General features: G+C 32.0%; 1 protein-coding gene across 1 annotated transcript; it reads right to left on the bottom strand.

Moving 5' to 3' along the window:
• Window positions 1-17051: 17051 nt before the first annotated feature.
• Window positions 17052-19317, bottom strand: LOC139871636 (uncharacterized). Its single transcript, XM_071859354.1, has 3 exons — window positions 18726-19317; window positions 17800-18188; window positions 17052-17656 (listed from the first exon to the last, which is right to left on the bottom strand). Exons 1-3 carry the CDS (start codon window positions 18892-18894, stop codon window positions 17237-17239), a joined length of 978 nt encoding a protein of 325 aa, XP_071715455.1. The 5' UTR covers window positions 18895-19317; the 3' UTR covers window positions 17052-17236.
• Between the last annotated feature and the right edge of the window lie 905 nt (window positions 19318-20222).

The following is a 20222-nucleotide window of genomic DNA, read 5'->3' as shown; positions in this document are numbered from 1 at the left end:
CTTAGCGAACCAGTTCTTACATTAGTGTGTCTAACTGATAGTTGTTTAAATGCATTAGTGAGTCTGGACTTCGACCGTGTCTGCATGTCAAAAGTTTTGCTTATCATTTCTAGTCGGAAATCATCTGCTTATCATCCGTAGGAAATCATCTGCTTATCATTCTTAGTCTAGACATGTCTTACTGCCTCTATTGCGTAGACAGTGTATAGATAAATTCATATCTTAGCGTATCTGTTATTGTTACCTTTGCCTGACAGCTTCCGTAGATTCCTCCGTAACTTATGGGATTTTAGTATCATATATGCATATGTAAATTGTGTATTGCAGGGTACTAATCTACATCCTATAATCTAATTCTTATCGAAAATCCTTCATCTGATCATACGAGATGAATCCCTCAACCAGTTCGAGCCCCTCAGATTTCGATAGCTATTCCGATAGTTATTCCGACGACTATTCCGACATGGATATTCACCAAATCTCCGAAAGCGGTGTCACCAGAATGAATCAATCAATCAGCCATATCCAATTCATCTGATGAGTTCGTGGTCGACTTAATCAATGGAGACGCGAAGAAGGCGATCCTTTTCACCAACCGAATTTACCTCTTGGCGATGAACCTGAAACACTTATCAGCGAACCAGTCCGAATCATCATTTTCACCCTCATTTCCCGAATATCTCACCACGATTATATTCTATCCACAATTCTAAACCTTATTCATCCGCTAATTCCGGCTGACAATCATCCCGGAATAATGGAAGAAGTCAACGAGCGCCGAGTTGTAGCCTTAGAAAAATATGGTGCAAAATGTACCAGCTTCAGCAATATCACGGGCACCAACAGTACCATCAGTAACAGCACCAGTATCATCAAAAATCCATGCCTCAACATCCCATTCAGTACCTCGAGAACAATCATCGTTATACGTATCGTTCTACATCAATTATCTTCGTTCTTCATGACGACTAAGTAATCTCTAAATGTTTTAGAGATTAGGTATTCTAGTTCTAACGGTAAACCAAATGAGTTTAAGATCATATTAACTCAATGAACTCATGATTACATCTGAAGAAAATATATATGTATATATGTTTTCATAAAGATTGTAATTAAAAATTCTTTCGTACAAAGTGTTAATTGTGAAAATATTTTAACGGGTAGGTAATACCCGAGGAGTATTCAGATTTTACATTAACAAGTTACACTGTACATTCTTCGAAGCTGATTCAACAAGTCATTTACTATCCTACTTACGTCCACCAATATACAAATCCGTTCACCACAGAATAACCATATTCATCCAATTTCATATTTGGATTTTGATTTATCAAAAATCAAGTGGCTTAATGAAGGAAACATTTGACAAAAATAAAATTTGTTAGAAACAAACAAATTAACTATGAGAAATTTTATTAAGAATTCACGCTAACTGTTCCCAGCTAATTGTTCCCAGCTAACTGATTACACTTTATTTATCGAAATTTAATTATCGCAATTTATTTATCGCAGTTTATTTATCGCAATTTATATTCTCGCAATTTTATTTATCGTCATTTAATTTCTGTTATTTACTTTACGCATTTTAATTATTGTCATTTAATTTCTGTATTTATTTTACGCACTTTAAATATCGGGACACGTATACAAGGTTTTGACATATCATATCGACGCATATATATATATATATATATATATATATATATATATATATATATATATATATATATATATATATATATATATATATATATATATATATATATATATATATATATATATATATATATATATATTTATTTATATATATATATATATATATATATATATATATATATATATATATATATATATATATTATTTGGAATAACCATAGACACTCTATATGCAGTAATGATTATTGAGTTCTCTATACAGGGTTGAGGTTGATTCTATAATAATATATATACTTTGAGTTGTGATCGAGTCTGAGACATGTATACGGGTCACGATACGTATTAATTAATTCGAATATGATATTAAACTATATATGAATTATTGGACTGTTACTGTAGACTATCGACTATGGACTAATAACATTGGACAATTAAAATGAATTAAAATATTGATTATAACATATGAAACTAAACATCTCTTCAAGTTTGCCACTTGATTTCATCTTAAACCTCGTTTGTATCTTGACGATTCTAATCTGCGTTTAAACCTTTCATAATTCTTGAAAACACCTCAATCGAGAGGATGAACCAACCGCACTTCATCTACGGAAGAAAATATCGATGCATATAGTTATGCGCCTGAACACTCTCGAAAACTGAGTAAACGTTTAACGCGTAGCTGTGCTAATTCCTTTAGCGTTATTATTATCGAAAATAACTTTGCAATCTCTTTCCAAAATAGCCAATTTTGTCACAGCTCCAACAAGTCAACTTCGATTTTTCGTTCGAAACAACCTTATTATAACCTTGATTTATATGTGTGCTCTTTTATTGTTATCGGAGAACCTTTTATATTCCACCATATTACTATCAGCGTTAATCATCTAAAAACACAATACTCTTGAAACCACCGCGGATTGATAACCGATGATTCTGATATGGTAGCATTAAATGCAGAGGAAACAGAAAAATTGTAGATGGTCTAAACGACCAAAAGTTTGATGATAAAGAAGGGAGTGCTAGAAACGCTCGATAGAAAATTTGGAACTAAAAAAAAAAAAAACTGATTGAGCAAACTACGAAGGGGTCTCTGAACAAACCACAAGGACTAAACTTGTACATTAAGAATCCTGATGATTCTGTTTCTGATGAAATCTTTAGCGAATATCTTGCTTCTGACTCCAAACTCTTGCGGACAAATTTTCTTCACCATCCTTCGATATTAGAAATTCCAAGATATCATCGTATCTTTCATTATAAATATCCTCCATATTTCGGAAAATATTTTTATAACTATTCTTATCTGAAATCATTAATCTCTTCGTGCTATCAGAGTTACATCATATAGAAACTGTTAGTTTCTATATTCTGTAAACTTTCGAGCTTAAAATATGAATGTTACTGAAGTAATGTTGGGAACTGATGCATGAGTTAGTATAATATAATGACACTTGATCAACGTGATTATATTATAGTAAGTCATGCTGAGTTTCTAATGGGACGTGATGATTCACAGATTCTAACATCATCACGTGCCATGTTACATAACTCTTTCATTCTACATAACCTCCGAACATATCAAGAAGAATATATTCTTGATAGTTCTATCGTCTGTATTTTTGATAAATTTGAAAATCAAATCGTGCTATTACATTTCTCTCTGCTTAGAATATTCTAATCATTCGAAACTCCACACTTACGAATTCTGGACCGTTACTCGCTTTACTAGAAGTCGGGAAGATAATAAAAAGGTAAAGAGCTCCAAAATATAAGAGAAAATATAAAGCCCAAAAACAACATGGAAGTTACAAACCGTGGATATTAATAGGAATAGCAATATAAAGACACGGCATAATTAAAAATAGTACCACCCCAAGGTTATATTAAAAGTAAACAGATTTTTCTGGTGGAAGATTGAAAAGAAGGAAGGCAGAAATAATAATTAGGAAAATATTAGGGATTAGAACTGGACTAAGCATTTTCACAATCTTTTGGATGTATGAACTAAGAAAGAAAGTATAGGAATGGTGAGAATAATGGAACGGAGAAGTTTAATTTATAATAGAAATATCAGACATAGTAATCGAGGCAGATCACCGTATTTAATTATAGAGATCTTAATCTCCTTATTCGCTGAAGAATCAAATCTCTTAGATTTCGATGATTTTCTTTAAATCCCTTGAATTCCGAAATTCAATCGTGACTACGTCAAAAGTTATGGAAAATCTCCATTTCTTCATCTCGATCTTTTGTGATAACTTCATTCATACGCTTCGATTAATCGAATCATTTTATCCATTCCATATTACTCAATGATAATAAAACTCTATTTATCAACTCATATTCGTCATGAAAACATTTTTATTGTTAACCATGACCATCTCACTCAAATTTCGGGACGAAATTTCTTTAACGGGTAGGTACTGTGACGACCTGGGAATTTCCGACTAAATTTAAACCTAATCTTTATATGATTTCGATACGATGGGCAAAGACTGTAATACTGAGTCTCAAAATTTTTGAACTGTTTTAATGAATTCATTTAACAATTGACCATTGACTATTACCGACGATTCACGAACGATTGTTTATAAATAAATATGTACATACATATATTTATACACATATAAATAAATATAATTTTTTTAAACATAATTAATATTATATGTATATTGTAATACGTATATAAAATGAATAAATATTAAACATTGAATATATGTTATTATATACCACATAGTTAAAAATATGTGATTTTAATTATAAGTTAAAATAAATGATATAGTAATATTATTATATTTTATATTAACATCGAAGATAGTACTACAAATATAATATATGAATATGAAACTTGATTGATATATTACCAATAATATTATTATCAATAATAATATAAATAGTTATTATAATTAATATTGTATCATGAATGTTATCATTATTAATATCATTATTACTATAATCTAGTAGTAGAATTTTAATTTTTGTTAATATGAGTAATCTTAGTATTACTATTAGGTATTATTTTTACTGTTATCATTAAGAATTATTATTATTATTATTGTAAACTATTACTATTATTATTATTATAATTATAATGTCAAAAGTTATGTGTATCAAAATGAGGATAATAAATATAAATATTATTATGAAAATGAATAAAATTATAAATTAGATTGTAACTTAAATATTATTAGTTATTATTATTACGAATTTCTATTTTAATATGATTATTATAAAAATTAACCTTTTATTTAAAATTATCATTTTCATTATTACTTTTACCATTTTATTATTATTACCAACTATATTTCGAATTTATTAATATAATATTATATTAACAGTATTTTTTATCTATTATTAATATTAAATATAAATACAATTATATTATATACTTATATAAATAAAATAATTATGTATGAAATCTTAAGAGAATCAATCGTACAGAATTTGTTAACTTTCACTTTCTACCTTTAATTATTTTGTTTGATATGTTTGGAACGGTCGACTGAATTCCGGATATAACTTGCCTTCTGTAATCAATCAAAAAGCAGTCACACAATTTATTTTATTTTACAGCTTGATAAAACTCTGTATCATCATTTTTTTTTTACATAATCCAATTTCGAATGAATTTACAAAATGTAATAATGAGGAGTTGTTAGAAATCCTCTATGAAAACTATCTGGAAAGTATTAGCTTCCAATTTCTAAAAACAAATTCGAATTTTTGAAGTCAAAGTTTCAAACAAAAGAAGTCAACAGTTGTTCTTTAATTGAATTCGCAATTTCTGTTACGTATCAAGTCAAATTGAGGATTTGGGAAGCTTACATTAATGTTTTCTAAACTATTTTATGTTATAATCATAGATTAAAACGTCCTTAATTTCTTAATCAATTTTTATTTTCTTGTGTTCTAACAGCGACGAACATCAGAGCTTTATATATATATATATTTTTTTTAAAACAATACAATCACTTAATATTTACTAATTATGATTATTTTGAAGAGTAAAAATCATTTTTATGATGATATGATTATGGGCCGATTGATTTTTTTTTCTTAAGAAGAAGAAGATGGATATAGAACGATATATTAGATATATATCTGTAGGTTAAGTATATATTCAGAAAGTTAAGTTAGAGAGAATTGTTAAAGGGTGTTTGTTCTATTCAGGAGGTCGCGGGTTCGAGTCCCGGCCTGGGCATGGGCTGCTAAATTTTTTTAGACACTCTCCTTTAAGGTAGTAATCATTTTCTTTTATTAAAATTAGTATTATTATTATCATTGCTATTATAAATTTTGTTGTTATTATTATTATTATTATTATTATTATTATGATTATTACTATGGTTATTAATATTGTTATTGTAATTATTATTGTCATTGTTATTGTTATTATTGATAGTATTACGAATATTATTATTATTATTATTACTAATAAGTATTAGTTATCATTTATCATTATCATTATTACAATTAAAGTTATAACTAAAGATATTGTTATTACTACTATTATTATTATATTTATTAACTACCAATAGATGTATTATTATTATTATTATCATTATGTTAATGTAAATACTATAACTAATATTATTATCAACTAGATTAAGTAACGTCATTAAGTATTACTAACAAGATTATTAGTAATCTTCATCTTATTATAATTAAATACAACTTTTTATATATAGCAAACATTATTATCTATGTAAAATATACTTATAAGTATACTACATGTAGGTATAAATTAATTAGATTACCAATATTTATATAAATATCCATATATAATAAATTAAGCATTTTTAATATATATATATATATATATATATATATATATATATATATATATATATATATATATATATATATATATATATATATATATATATAGATATATATAACTAAATTGATAATAATCATTATCAAAGATATATACAAATTAATTACATAAAGTTATAATTATTCGATTACGAATATATGTTTTAATATATATAAACGAATGATATAGGTTCGTGAATCCGAGGCCAACCCTGCATTATTCGAAATAGATATATGTATTTTTACTACAAAATACATTAGGTGAGTTTCATTATTCCCTTTTTATATATATTTTTGGGCTGAGAATACATGCAAATGCTTTATTAACTGTTTTACAATATTTATATGCGTGAGTTTCATTTGCTCCCTTTTTAAATGCTTTTGCAATATATATTTTTGGGACTGAGAATACATGCGCTGCTTTTATAAATGCTTTACGAAATAGACACAAGTGATCGAAACTACATTCTATGGTTGGATTATTAAACCGAATATGCCCCTTATTTAGTCTGGTAATCTAAGAATTAGGGAACAGACACCCTAATTGACGCGAACTCTAAAGATAGATCTATCGGGCCCAACAAGCCCCATCCAAAGTACCGGATGCTTTAGTACTTCGAAATTTATATCATGTCCGAAGGAGGATCCCGGAATGATGGGGATATTCTTATATGCATATTGTGAATGTCGGTTACCAGGTGTTCAATCCATATGAATGATATTTTTTTCTCTATGCATGGGACGTATGTTTATGAGAAATGGAAATATGAAATCTTGTGGTCTATTAAAATGATGGAAATGATTATTTATGTTAAACTAATGAACTCACCAACCTTTTAGTTGATACTTTAAAGCATGTTTATTCTCAGGTATGAAAGAAATCTTCCGCTGTGCATTTGCTCACTTTAAAGATATTACTTGGAGTCATTTCTGGCATATTTCAAAAGACGTTGCATTCGAGTCGTTGAGTTCATCAAGATTATTATTAAGTCAATTATAGTTAGATATATTGTGAAGTGGTATGCATGTCGTCAACTTTCGATGTAATGAAAGGTTGTCTTTTAAAAACGAATGCAATGTTTGTAAAATGTATCATATAGAGGTCAAGTACCTCGCGATGTAACCAACTATTGTGAATCGTTTGTAATCGATTTGGACTTTGTCTGGACGGATTAGGACGGGTCATGAAAAATAAGCTCAAGACAGAACTTAGAGGGTTACGAACCCAAGGATTTGATATTACCACGTACGAAAGACGATTCACAGAATTGTGCCTATTGTGTCCGGGAGCGTTCAAAAATGAGGAAGAGAAGATCGACGCATTTGTGAAAGGATTACCGGAAAGAATCCAAGAAGATATAAGTTCACAGGAGCCCGCCTCCATACAACAAGCATGTAGAATGGCTCACAAACTAGTGAACCAGATTGAAGAAAGAATTAAAGAACAGACTGCTGAAGAGGCCAATGTGAAGCAAGTCAAAAGAAAGTGGGAGGAAAACGGTGATAAAGAATCACCAATACAACAACAACAGCAATTACAACAATAATCGCAACAATTATCCCAACAATCGCAACATCAATCGCAACTACAACAAACGGCCCAACAACAACAACAACAACAACAACAACAGCAACTACAACAATCATCCCAACAACAATAACAACCGCAACAACAACAACAATCAGAAGCAGCTATGCCAAAGGTGTGAAAAGTATCACTCGGGGTTCTGCACCAAATTTTGCAACAAGTGTAAAAGAAATGGTCATAGCGCGGCGAAGTGTGAGGTCTACGGACCAGGGGTTAACAGAACGAAAGGAACAAATGGTGTCGGAACGAGTAATGGCAGAGCAAGTAGTGTCGGAGCAAGTTATGCCAATGTAGTTTGTTATAAATGTGGAAAACCGGGCCACATTATTAGAAATTGCCCGAACCAGGAGAACAAGAATGGAAAAGGCCGCGGAAGAGTTTTCAATATTAATGCGGCAGAGGCACAGGAAGACCCTGAGCTTGTTACGGGTACGTTTCTTATTGACAATAAATCTGCTTACGTTTTATTTGATTCGGGTGCGGATAGAAGCTATATGAGTAGAGATTTTTGTGCTAAATTAAGTTGTCCATTGACGCCGTTGGATAGTAAATTTTTACTCGAATTAGCAAACGGTAAATTAATTTCATCAGATAATATATGCCGGAATCGAGAAATTAAACTGGGTAGCGAAATATTTAAGATTGATTTGATACCAGTAGAGTTAGGGAGTTTTGATGTAATAGTTGGCATGGACTGGCTGAAGAAGGTGAAAGCAGAGATCGTATGTTATAAAAATGCAATTCGCATTGTACGAGAAGAAGGAGAACCCTTAATGGTGTACGGAGAAAAGGGCAACATGAAGCTACATCTTATTAGTAATTTGAAGGCACAAAAACTAATAAGAAAAGGTTGTTATGCTGTTCTAGCACACGTCGAGAAAGTACAAACTGAAGAAAAGAGCATCAATGATGTTCCCGTCGCAAAAGAATTTCCCGATGTATTTCCGAAAGAATTACCGGGACTACCTCCACATCGATCTGTTGAATTTCAAATAGATCTTGTACCAGGAGCTGCACCAATAGCTCGTGCTCCTTATAGACTCGCACCCAGCGAGATGAAAGAACTGCAAAGCCAACTGCAAGAACTATTAGAACGTGGTTTCATTCGACCAAGCACATCACCATGGGGAGCTCCTGTTTTGTTTGTCAAGAAGAAGGATGGTACATTTAGGTTGTGTATTGACTACAGAGAGTTGAACAAACTTACCATCAAAAACCGTTATCCACTGCCGAGAATTGACGACTTATTTGATCAACTACAAGGCTCGTCGATTTATTCGAAGATCGATTTACGTTCTGGATATCATCAAATGCGAGTAAAGGAGGATGATATTCCAAAAACTGCTTTTAGGACGCGTTATGGTCATTACGAGTTTATGGTTATGCCGTTTGGATTGACTAACGCACCAGCTGTGTTCATGGACCTTATGAACCGAGTGTGTGGGCCATATCTTGACAAGTTTGTCATTGTTTTCATCGATGACATACTTATTTACTCAAAGAATGATCAAGAGCACGAAGAACATTTGAGAAAAGTGCTAGAAGTATTGAGGAAAGAAAAACTGTACGCTAAGTTTTCAAAGTGTGCATTTTGGTTGGAAGAAGTTCAATTCCTCGGTCACATAGTGAACAAAGAAGGTATCCAGGTGGACCCGGCAAAGATCGAAACCGTTGAAAAGTGGGAAACCCCAAAAACTCCGAAGCATATACGTCAATTTTTAGGATTGGCTGGTTACTACAGAAGATTCATCCAAGATTTCTCCAAAATAGCAAAACCCTTGACTGCATTAACGCATAAAGGGAAGAAATTTGAATGGAAGGATGAACAAGAGAAGGCGTTTCAATTATTGAAGAAAAAGCTAAATACGGCACCTATATTGTCATTGCCTGAAGGGAATGATGATTTTGTGATTTATTGTGACGCATCAAAGCAAGGTCTCGATTGTGTATTAATGCAACGGATGAAGGTGATTGCTTATGCGTCTAGACAATTGAAGATTCACGAGCAAAATTATATGACGCATGATTTGGAATTAGGCGCGGTTGTTTTTGCATTAAAGACTTGGAGGCACTACTTATATGGGGTCAAAAGTATTATATATACCGACCACAAAAGTCTTCAACACATATTTAATCAGAAACAACTGAATATGAGGCAGCGTAGGTGGATTGAATTGTTGAATGATTACGACTTTGAGATTCGTTACCACCCGGGGAAGGCAAATGTGGTAGCCGACGCCTTGAGCAGAAAGGACAGAGAAGCCATTCGAGTAAAATCTATGAATATAATGATTCACACTAACCTTACTACTCAAATAAAGGAGGCGCAACAAGGAGTTTTAAAAGAGGGAAATTTAAAGGATGAAATACCCAAAGGATCGGAGAAGCATCTTAATATTCGGGAAGACGGAACCCGGTATAGGGCTGAAAGAATTTGGGTACCAAAATTTGGAGATATGAGAGAAATGGTACTTAGAGAAGCTCATAAAACCAGATACTCAATACATCCTGGAACGGGGAAGATGTACAAGGATCTTAAGAAACATTTTTGGTGGCCAGGTATGAAAGCCGATATTGCTAAATATGTAGGAGAATGTTTGACGTGTTCTAAGGTAAAAGCTGAACATCAGAAACCATCAGGTCTACTACAACAACCTGAAATCCCGGAATGGAAATGGGAAAACATTACCATGGATTTCATTACTAAATTGCCAAGGACTACAAGTGGTTATGATACTATTTGGGTAATAGTTGATCGTCTCACCAAGTCAGCACACTTCCTGCCAATAAGAGAAGATGACAAGATGGAGAAGTTAGCACGACTGTATTTGAAGGAAGTCGTCTCCAGACATGGAATACCAATCTCTATTATCTCTGATAGGGATGGCAGATTTATTTCAAGATTCTGGCAGACATTACAGCAAGCATTGGGAACTCGTCTAGACATGAGTACTGCCTATCATCCACAAACTGATGGGCAGAGCGAAAGGACGATACAAACGCTTGAAGACATGCTACGAGCTTGTGTTATTGATTTCGGAAATAGTTGGGATCGACATCTAACGTTAGCAGAATTTTCCTACAACAACAGCTACCATTCAAGCATTGAGATGGCGCCGTTTGAAGCACTTTATGGTAGAAAGTGCAGGTCTCCGATTTGTTGGAGTGAAGTGGGGGATAGACAGATTACGGGTCTGGAGATAATACAAGAAACTACCGAGAAAATCATCCAAATTCAACAAAGATTGAAAACCGCCCAGAGTCGACAAAAGAGCTACGCGGACAGTAAAAGAAAAGATATAGAGTTTGAAATTGGAGAAATGGTCATGCTTAAGGTTTCACCTTGGAAAGGCGTTGTTCGATTTGGTAAACGGGGGAAACTAAATCCAAGGTACATTGGACCATTCAAGATTATAGATCGTGTCGGACCAGTAGCTTACCAACTGGAGCTACCTCAACAACTCGCGGCTGTACATAACACTTTCCACGTCTCAAATTTGAAGAAATGTTTTCCTAAAGAAGATCTCACTATTCCGTTGGACAAAATCCAAATCAATGAAAAACTTCAATTCATTGAAGAACCCGTCGAAATAATGGATCGTGAGGTTAAGAGACTTAAACAAAACAAGATACCGATTATTAAGGTTCGATGGAATGCTCGTAGAGGACCCGAGTTCACCTGGGAGTGTGAAGATCAGATGAAGAAGAAATACCCGCATTTATTTTCAGAAGATACGTCAACACCTCCAACTGCTTAAAATTTCGGGACGAAATTTATTTAACGGGTAGGTACTGTAGTGACCCGAACTTTTCCATGTTTATATATATATTAAATGAAATTGTTATTTACATGATTAAGTGTTTCCAACATGTTAAGCAATCAAACTTGTTAAGACTTGATTAATTGAAATAGGTTTCATATAGACAATTGACCACCCAAGTTGACCGGTGATTCACGAACGTTAAAACTTGTAAAAACTATACGATGACATATATATGGTTATATATATAGTTAACATGATTTTATTATAAGTATGTATCTCATTAGATATTTTAACAATGAGTTATATACATAAAAATGAGACTATTAATTTAAGAAACTCGAAAACGATATATATAACGATTATCGTTATAACAACGTCTTACTAGGTACATATGAATCATATTAAGATATTGATACACTTGGTTAATTATGTTAAATGATAAGTAAATATATTATTAAGTGTATTAACAATGAAATACATATGTAAAAATAAGACTACTAACTTAATGATTTCGAAACGAGACATATATGTAACGATTATCGTTGTAACGACATTTAACTGTATATATATCATACTAAGATATATTATATATCATAATATCATGATAATATAACAATTTAACATCTCATTTGTTATAATAAACAATGGGTTAACAACATTCAACAAGATCGTTAACCTAAAGGTTTCAAAACAACATTTACATGTAACGACTAACGATGACTTAACGACTCAGTGAAAATGTATATACATGTAGTGTTTTAATATGTATTCATACACTTTTGAAAGACTTTAAGACACTTATCAAAATACTTCTACTTAACAAAAATGCTTACAATTACATTCTCGTTCAGTTTCATCAACAATTCTACTCGTATGCACCCGTATTCGTACTCGTACAATACACAACTTTTAGATGTATGTACTATTGGTATATACACTCCAATGATCAGCTTTTAGCAGCCCATGTGAGTCATCTAACACATGTGGGAACCATTATTTGGCAACTAGCATGAAATATCTCATAAAATTACAAAAATATGAGTAATCATTCATGACTTATTTACATGAAAACAAAATTACATATCCTTTATATCTAATCCATACACCAACGACCAAAAACACCTACAAACACTTTCATTCTTCAATTTTCTTCATCTAATTGATCTCTCTCAAGTTCTATCTTCAAGTTCTAAGTGTTCTTCATAAATTCCAAAAGTTCTAGTTTCATAAAATCAAGAATACTTCCAAGATTGCAAGTTTACTTCCAAGTTTTCTAAATCCATTCCAAGTAATCATCCAAGATCAAGAAACCTTTGTTACTTACAGTAGGTTATCTTTCTAATACAAGGTAATAATCATATTCAAACTTTAATTCAATTTCTATAACTATAACAATCTTATTTCGAGTGGAAATCTTACTTGAAATTGTTTTCGTGTCATGATTCTGCTTCAAGAACTTTCAAGCCATCCAAGGATCCTTTGAAGCTAGATCTATTTTTCTAATTTCCAGTAGGTTTATCCAAGGAACTTGAGGTAGTAATGATGTTCATAACATCATTCGATTCATACATATAAAGCTATCTTATTCGAAGGTTTAAACTTGTAATCACTAGAACATAGTTTAGTTAATTCTAAACTTGTTCGCAAATAAAAGTTAATCCTTCTAACTTGACTTTTAAAATCAACTAAACACATGTTCTATATCTATATGATATGCTAACTTAATGATTTAAAACCTGGAAACACGAAAAATACCGTAAAACCGAATTTACGCCGTCGTAGTAACACCACGGGCTATTTTGGGTTAGTTAATTAAAAGCTATGATAAACTTTGATTTAAAAGTTGTTATTCTGGGAAAATGATTTTTATTATGAACATGAAACTATATCCAAAAATTATGGTTAAACTCAAAGTGGAAGTATATTTTCTAAAATGGTTATCTAGACGTCGTTCTTTCGACTGAAATGACTACCTTTACAAAAACGACTTGTAACTTATTTTTCCGACTATAAACTTATACTTTTTCTGTTTAGATTCATAAAATAGAGTTCAATATGAAACCATAGCAATTTGATTCACTCAAAACGGATTTAAAATGAAGAAGTTATGGGTAAAACAAGATTGGATAATTTTTCTCATTTTAGCTACGTGAAAATTAGTAACAAATCTATTCCAACCATAACTTAATCAAATTGTATTGTATATTATGTAATCTTGAGATACCATAGACACGTATACAATGTTTCGACCTATCATGTCGACACATCTATATATATTTCGGAACAACCATAGACACTCTATATGTGAATGTTGGAGTTAGCTATACAGGGTTGAGGTTGATTCCAAAATATATATAGTTTGAGTTGTGATCAATACTGAGATACGTATACACTGGGTCGTGGATTGATTCAAGATAATATTTATCGATTTATTTCTGTACATCTAACTGTGAACAACTAGTTGTAGGTTACTAACGAGGACAGCCGACTTAATAAACTTAAAACATCAAAATATATTAAAAGTGTTGTAAATATATTTTGAACATACTTTGATAAATATGTATATATTGTTATAGGTTCGCGAATCAACCAGTGGCCAAGTCTTACTTCCCGACGAAGTAAAAATCTGTGAAAGTGAGTTATAGTCCCACTTTTAAAATCTAATATTTTTGAGATGAGAATACATGCAGGTTTTATAAATGATTTACAAAATAGACACAAGTACGTGAAACTACATTCTATGGTTGAATTATCGAAATCGAATATGCCCCTTTTTATTAAGTCTGGTAATCTAAGAATTAGAGAACAGACACCCTAATTGACGCGAATCCTAAAGATAGATCTATTGGGCCTAACAAACCCCATCCAAAGTACCGGATGCTTTAGTACTTCGAAATTTATATCATATCCGAAGGGTGTCCCGGAATGATGGGGATATTCTTATATATGCATCTTGTTAATGTCGGTTACCAGGTGTTCACCATATGAATGATTTTTATCTCTATGTATGGGATGTGTATTGAAATATGAAATCTTGTGGTCTATTGTTACGATTTGATATATATAGGTTAAACCTATAACTCACCAACATTTTTGTTGACGTTTAAAGCATGTTTATTCTCAGGTGAATACTAAGAGCTTCCGCTGTTGCATATTAAAATAAGGACAAGATTTAGAGTCCATGTTTGTATGATATTGTGTAAAAACTGCATTCAAGAAACTGATTTCGATGTAACATATTTGTATTGTAAACCATTATGTAATGGTCGTGTGTAAACAGGATATTTTAGATTATCATTATTTGATAATCTACGTAAAGCTTTTTAAACCTTTATTTATGAAATAAAGGTTATGGTTTGTTTTAAAAATGAATGCAGTCTTTGAAAAACGTCTCATATAGAGGTCAAAACCTCGCAACTAAATCAATTAATATGGAACGTTTTTAATCAATAAGAACGGGACATTTCAACTTGGCTGCACACCCACGCCTCACTCCAACCTATCGTGGCGTTGGTTTGGTCTTTTTTGCGAGCGTTCCTTAGATTTCAACGGGAGAAGCAACGCGAGAAGTTTTTGTTTTACTATTTTTATATTATTTTAAAAATCTTATTTTATTCCTTTTTAATACTTAACACAATTATATTTTAATACATAATCGCAATACTCCTAACTCACACCACCAATACTTCACACAAATACACATCCTAATCATCAAAAAAAAAAAAAAAAAAAAAAAAAAACCACTCATACCACCAACCTACGTCCCCTATCACTACAAGTGGTCTTAGAGTTCACTACTCAAACAAGTTAAAGCCCTCCATTTTTAGAATGTAGCGTTGTTACTTGAGTGTTTGCAATCAACAATATTCGAACTCGAGATCTCCCGCAACCTTGATGAAAGAGCCAAAGCTACTGACAGTTGAGTCACGCTTGGTTGCTAAACTACTAATTAAACGTTATGACCGATCAGCAAATTTTACATTTTACATGTAAGATTCCACCGAGAAAGGGTTATAACTAGTACCGGACCGGACCGTGCGTTGCGGCAGAGTTTTTCGTCTTGAGTATTCATATTTAATGTAGTGTTATGTGTTTACAGACGGAAAAACGGGTCATGTTGTAAGCTCCGTTTTGTATGTCGTTGTGGTTAGATTTTTTTTAAAAACTGTCTGTTTTCAACGCTGCTAGTTTCATTTTGTTCGTAAAATTATTTTGAGTTTAATGGTGGTGTCGGTGAACAATAACGCTCGGCGAACGAAAAGATATGGCCGGTTAAAAATCGTGGTGGATTTTGTGGGATATTTATGAATTTACTATTAAAGTTACGCTTTATACCCCTTGAGTTTACGGTTTTAACCCCTGCAGAATTTTACAATTGAACATAGTTAAGGGTGGTGAGTGAGAATTTGAAATGTGAACACATGGGTTATTTTGAGTTTAATGGTGGTGTCGGTGAACAATAACGCTCGACGAACTGAAAGATATGGCCGGTTAAAAATCGTGGTGGATTTTGTGAGATATTTATGAATTTAATATTAGTTACGCTTTATACCCCTGAAGTATACGGTTTTAACGCCTGCAGAATTTTACAATTGAACATAGTTAAAGGGTGGTAAGTGAAAATTTGAAGTGTGAACATATGGGTTTGAACCACAATTTTTTTTAAGGGGGACGACACAAAATTTGAAGTGTGAACACATGGGTTTGAACGACAATTTTTTTTAAACTCTTTTAGTATATAGTGAACAATAACCCTAGATTTTTTCAGTGAACAATAACGCTCGACGAACGAAAAGATATGGCCGGTTAAAAATCGTGGTGGATTTTGTGGGATATTTATGAATTTAATATTAAAGTTACGCTTTATACCCCTGAAGTTTACAGTTTTAACGCCTGCAGAATTTTACAATTGAACATAGTTAAGGGGTGATAAGTGAAAATTTAAAGTGTGAACACATGGGTTTGAACGACAATTTTTTTTAAGGGGACGACACAAAGTCCCACCTCTTTTAGTATATAGTGATTTTTTAAAGGGGACGACACAAAGTCCCACCTTTTTTTAGTATATAGGATAATAATAATGATAATGATAACAATAAGGGGATGATTCTCACACACACTTTTTTGATCTTAACACACCTATTTCTAACACTCTTCTAATAATACTCAATTGGTGTGTGAGGATCAAAAAAGTGTATGCGAAAATCATCCCCAATAATAAAGCACATAGTCTTTCAACATTTATTTTTAAATTTATAATATATAATATATAATATAATATATACTAGTAACAAACAACATAAGCTTTAAACTTAAGAAATGCAAGAAAAAGTAAAACCAAACATGTAAAACACACACCCCATCACCATAACTGAGTTTAGGACCTCAGCTGATTTATGTGCCACTGAGTTGGCTCAGTAAGACCAAAAGCCAAATGCTTGATCATTCCCTGTTAGCCCAAGATAGTATGAGTTTACAGATTGTGGGTCCGTGTACTCATCGTTTTCGATCTTTGGTGTATTATAATCGTTGACTAAAGGTAAAAACATCTCATTGAGGTTGTTTACCTCATCCAAAGATCCCTCACTTTGTTCTTGTTCAAAAACATAAGATGAATCAACTTGTTCTAAGAGCGACGTGTAAATCCCATTGTCAAATTCGACACTTATCTCATCGTTTTGCTCATATTCGGGGTTCAAGATTTTTGATACATCTTCCTCACATCTATCATCAAGATTATGTTTGCATAGTTGTGGTTGAGATAGGCTTTTAGTACTTGATGAATCTGAGGTACCCTTTTCTTGTAGCATCAACTTGTCACTTAACACATCAACCTAAATCAAAAACTCGCCAAATTTAGTATATATAAAGGATCAAATTGAAGATATAACATAAAATTATATTCCTACGTATGAAAACTTATGGTAAAAATGTGAACTTTTGTGGCAAGTTTGTGCAATTATCTTGATTTTGTTACCTCAGATTTTAGTTTTTCCTTTTCTTTAACAAGATTTTCATAGTTGGATTTAAGTTTGTTGTAACTTTCTTGCAAATCTTCATAGTCTTTTTCAAGTTGCTTATTTTTCCAACGTGCGCGACGATTTTGAAACCAGATTGCAACTTGTCTTGGCTGCAACCCAATGTCTTTGGCTAGCTGAATCTTTCGGTCTGGCTCGAGCTTGTTATCTAATTCAAAACTTTTCTCCAAGAACCGAACTTGATTACCTGTGAGTCGCCTTTTCTTTTCGGGCTGATGAAAGTAATCATCATATTCATCATCTCCATTATCTTCATGATCAAATGACTGAAAAAATTGCCCCCCTGATCCGTTACCTCTATCTTCAAAACAAACCATTGACCGAGAACCTAAAAGATCCAAAACAATACAATTTCTTGAATAATCAACATAAAAAGTCCTAAACTTTTAAATGGAAACAATAACTTTATCTAAAATCAGTAAAAGGAATGTTTAACTAATTAACTTTCACTTTTTGGTTTAAATTTTGGATTTAATTATAATAAAGTCAACCACCAAGAGCTAAGCTTTATGCTCTTGTAGATCAACTCAAACCCTGTATAATTCAAATTGAATAAATACTTATATTATCATCAAAAGAGATATTATACTTTAAATACTTTAAAATCATCTAAATAAATAGAGAACACAAAGCTTCAAATACACTAAAGAAACACATGATCATGAACCAATCATAACTAAGAAACTGGACAAGATATAAAATTAATCATGAACCAATCATAACTAAGAAACTGGACAAGATATAAAATTAATCATGAACCAATCATCAGTTCTTCAACACCCAACTAGATCTACAAGCAATAAACACATGATCCAAAGTCAAACAAAAAAGTCAACAACATATATAAAAGATACAAGATAATTACCCTGAAAAGTAGATGATCTGGGGACAAAAACCGGATCTACCGGATTAAAAGAACAAGATGAAGAATGAACCCTTTTATTTGACAGCACAACAGAACCACCACCACCAACACCGCCTCCACCGCCGCCGGTGGTGTCACCACCACCGTATAGAAAACTCCGAGCTGCCATGGTAAAATATAACACCACCACCCACTAAACAACTTTATCTCTTCAGAACTTAATCAACCATATATAAAGATTTGTGGGTTTGTAAAAAAAAATTGAAACTTTTAACTGAATTATCAAAAAAAAAAAAAGAGTTTTTTTAAATCTTCTTGTGTCGGAAAAAGCTTGTGATGATGATTTCAGTGATATGAGAAGTATGGGAACACCTGCTCACACCCATCACACTCAAAACTTGTTAATTTAAACCGGAAACCGGCTAATCAATAGTGAAATTTTGAAAGATGATTGGGAAATAAAAAAATATATGATGATTTTGGTTTTTGATATTTGTTGCAGAGATTTTAAAAATTTTAAAATTAAATTGTGTAAGGGAGAAGGAGAAGGAGAAGGAGAGGGAGGAGTTTGATTCTTTTTACTTGGTTGGATGAGAGTGTTGAAGAGCCACTTAAATGTTGATTTTTATAATATGCTGATTTAATATAATACTCCCTCCGTCCCACTTCAAATGTTCACCTTTTCATTTTTGGTTGTCCCATATCAAATGTTCACTTTGGATTTCAACCAATAAGAAGAGGTTATTCTGGAGAGAGAAGATTTCTGATTGGTGTAAAATAGAGTTAGTGAGATTTCCTAAAACTGTGTGCAAAAAGTAAGTGGACACTTGTAATGGGACGGAGATAGTAATAAAAAATAAATACTCTTTGCGTTCCAAATTTTAATTCTTCAAAAAGTAAGTATCGACCTTCAAAAATACATAAACAACTTTACATTTTTATCTGTACTTATATTTTTTCTTGAAAGTCTATATTTAATTAAGAAAAAATATTATAGTTTGTATCAAAAATCAAGATGAGATTTAAAGTTTAAATCAATTATGGTTGGTCCCAAGTTTTTAACATTGTACTCGGTTGATCCCACAATTTAACAAACGTTAATATCATTCAATTAAACAAAATTACGCCGTTGATCCTGTAGTTTTTAACATTCTTGTGAGGGTATTTTCGTCATTTAACTCATTTTCTTCATTTAATACACTTATCCCTCATTAAATTTTTGTTTAACAAATATGTAAATCCAAATCAAACCCTAACAAATTATAAAAACTAACGCAGTTCATTTACATCAACAATTAGAAACCCCACTCTTCTTCTTTATCAAAAACACCGAAATTAAACATTAGAGCACAAAATTTCACCATAAGCCTCAAACATATATTTGTGTAGTATAGGCACCAACTTCAAACACTTAGCAATTTCAAAACAAAATAATTTATAAGTGCTTCGATTCAGTGCAACCATTAAAACATGCAATCGACAATAACGAAAATAAAC

The sequence above is a fragment of the Rutidosis leptorrhynchoides genome, chromosome 10, assembly GCF_046630445.1.
Source record: "Rutidosis leptorrhynchoides isolate AG116_Rl617_1_P2 chromosome 10, CSIRO_AGI_Rlap_v1, whole genome shotgun sequence".
Taxonomy (NCBI): domain Eukaryota; kingdom Viridiplantae; phylum Streptophyta; class Magnoliopsida; order Asterales; family Asteraceae; genus Rutidosis; species Rutidosis leptorrhynchoides.
Note: the sequence above shows the minus strand (reverse complement) of the source record. Positions and strands in the feature narration are given on the sequence as shown.

Bases quoted from the DNA above. Each gene is read 5' to 3' on its own strand.
- LOC139871636 (XM_071859354.1), bottom strand. From the start codon at position 18,894: ATGGCAGCTCGGAGTTTTCTATACGGTGGTGGTGACACCACCGGCGGC. The intron at 18,189-18,725 runs GTAATTATCTTG...TGGATCTTTTAG, and splicing joins CAGATCATCTACTTTTCAGG to GTTCTCGGTCAATGGTTTGT. The intron at 17,657-17,799 runs GTAACAAAATCA...TTTTTGATTTAG, and splicing joins AGGAAAAACTAAAATCTGAG to GTTGATGTGTTAAGTGACAA.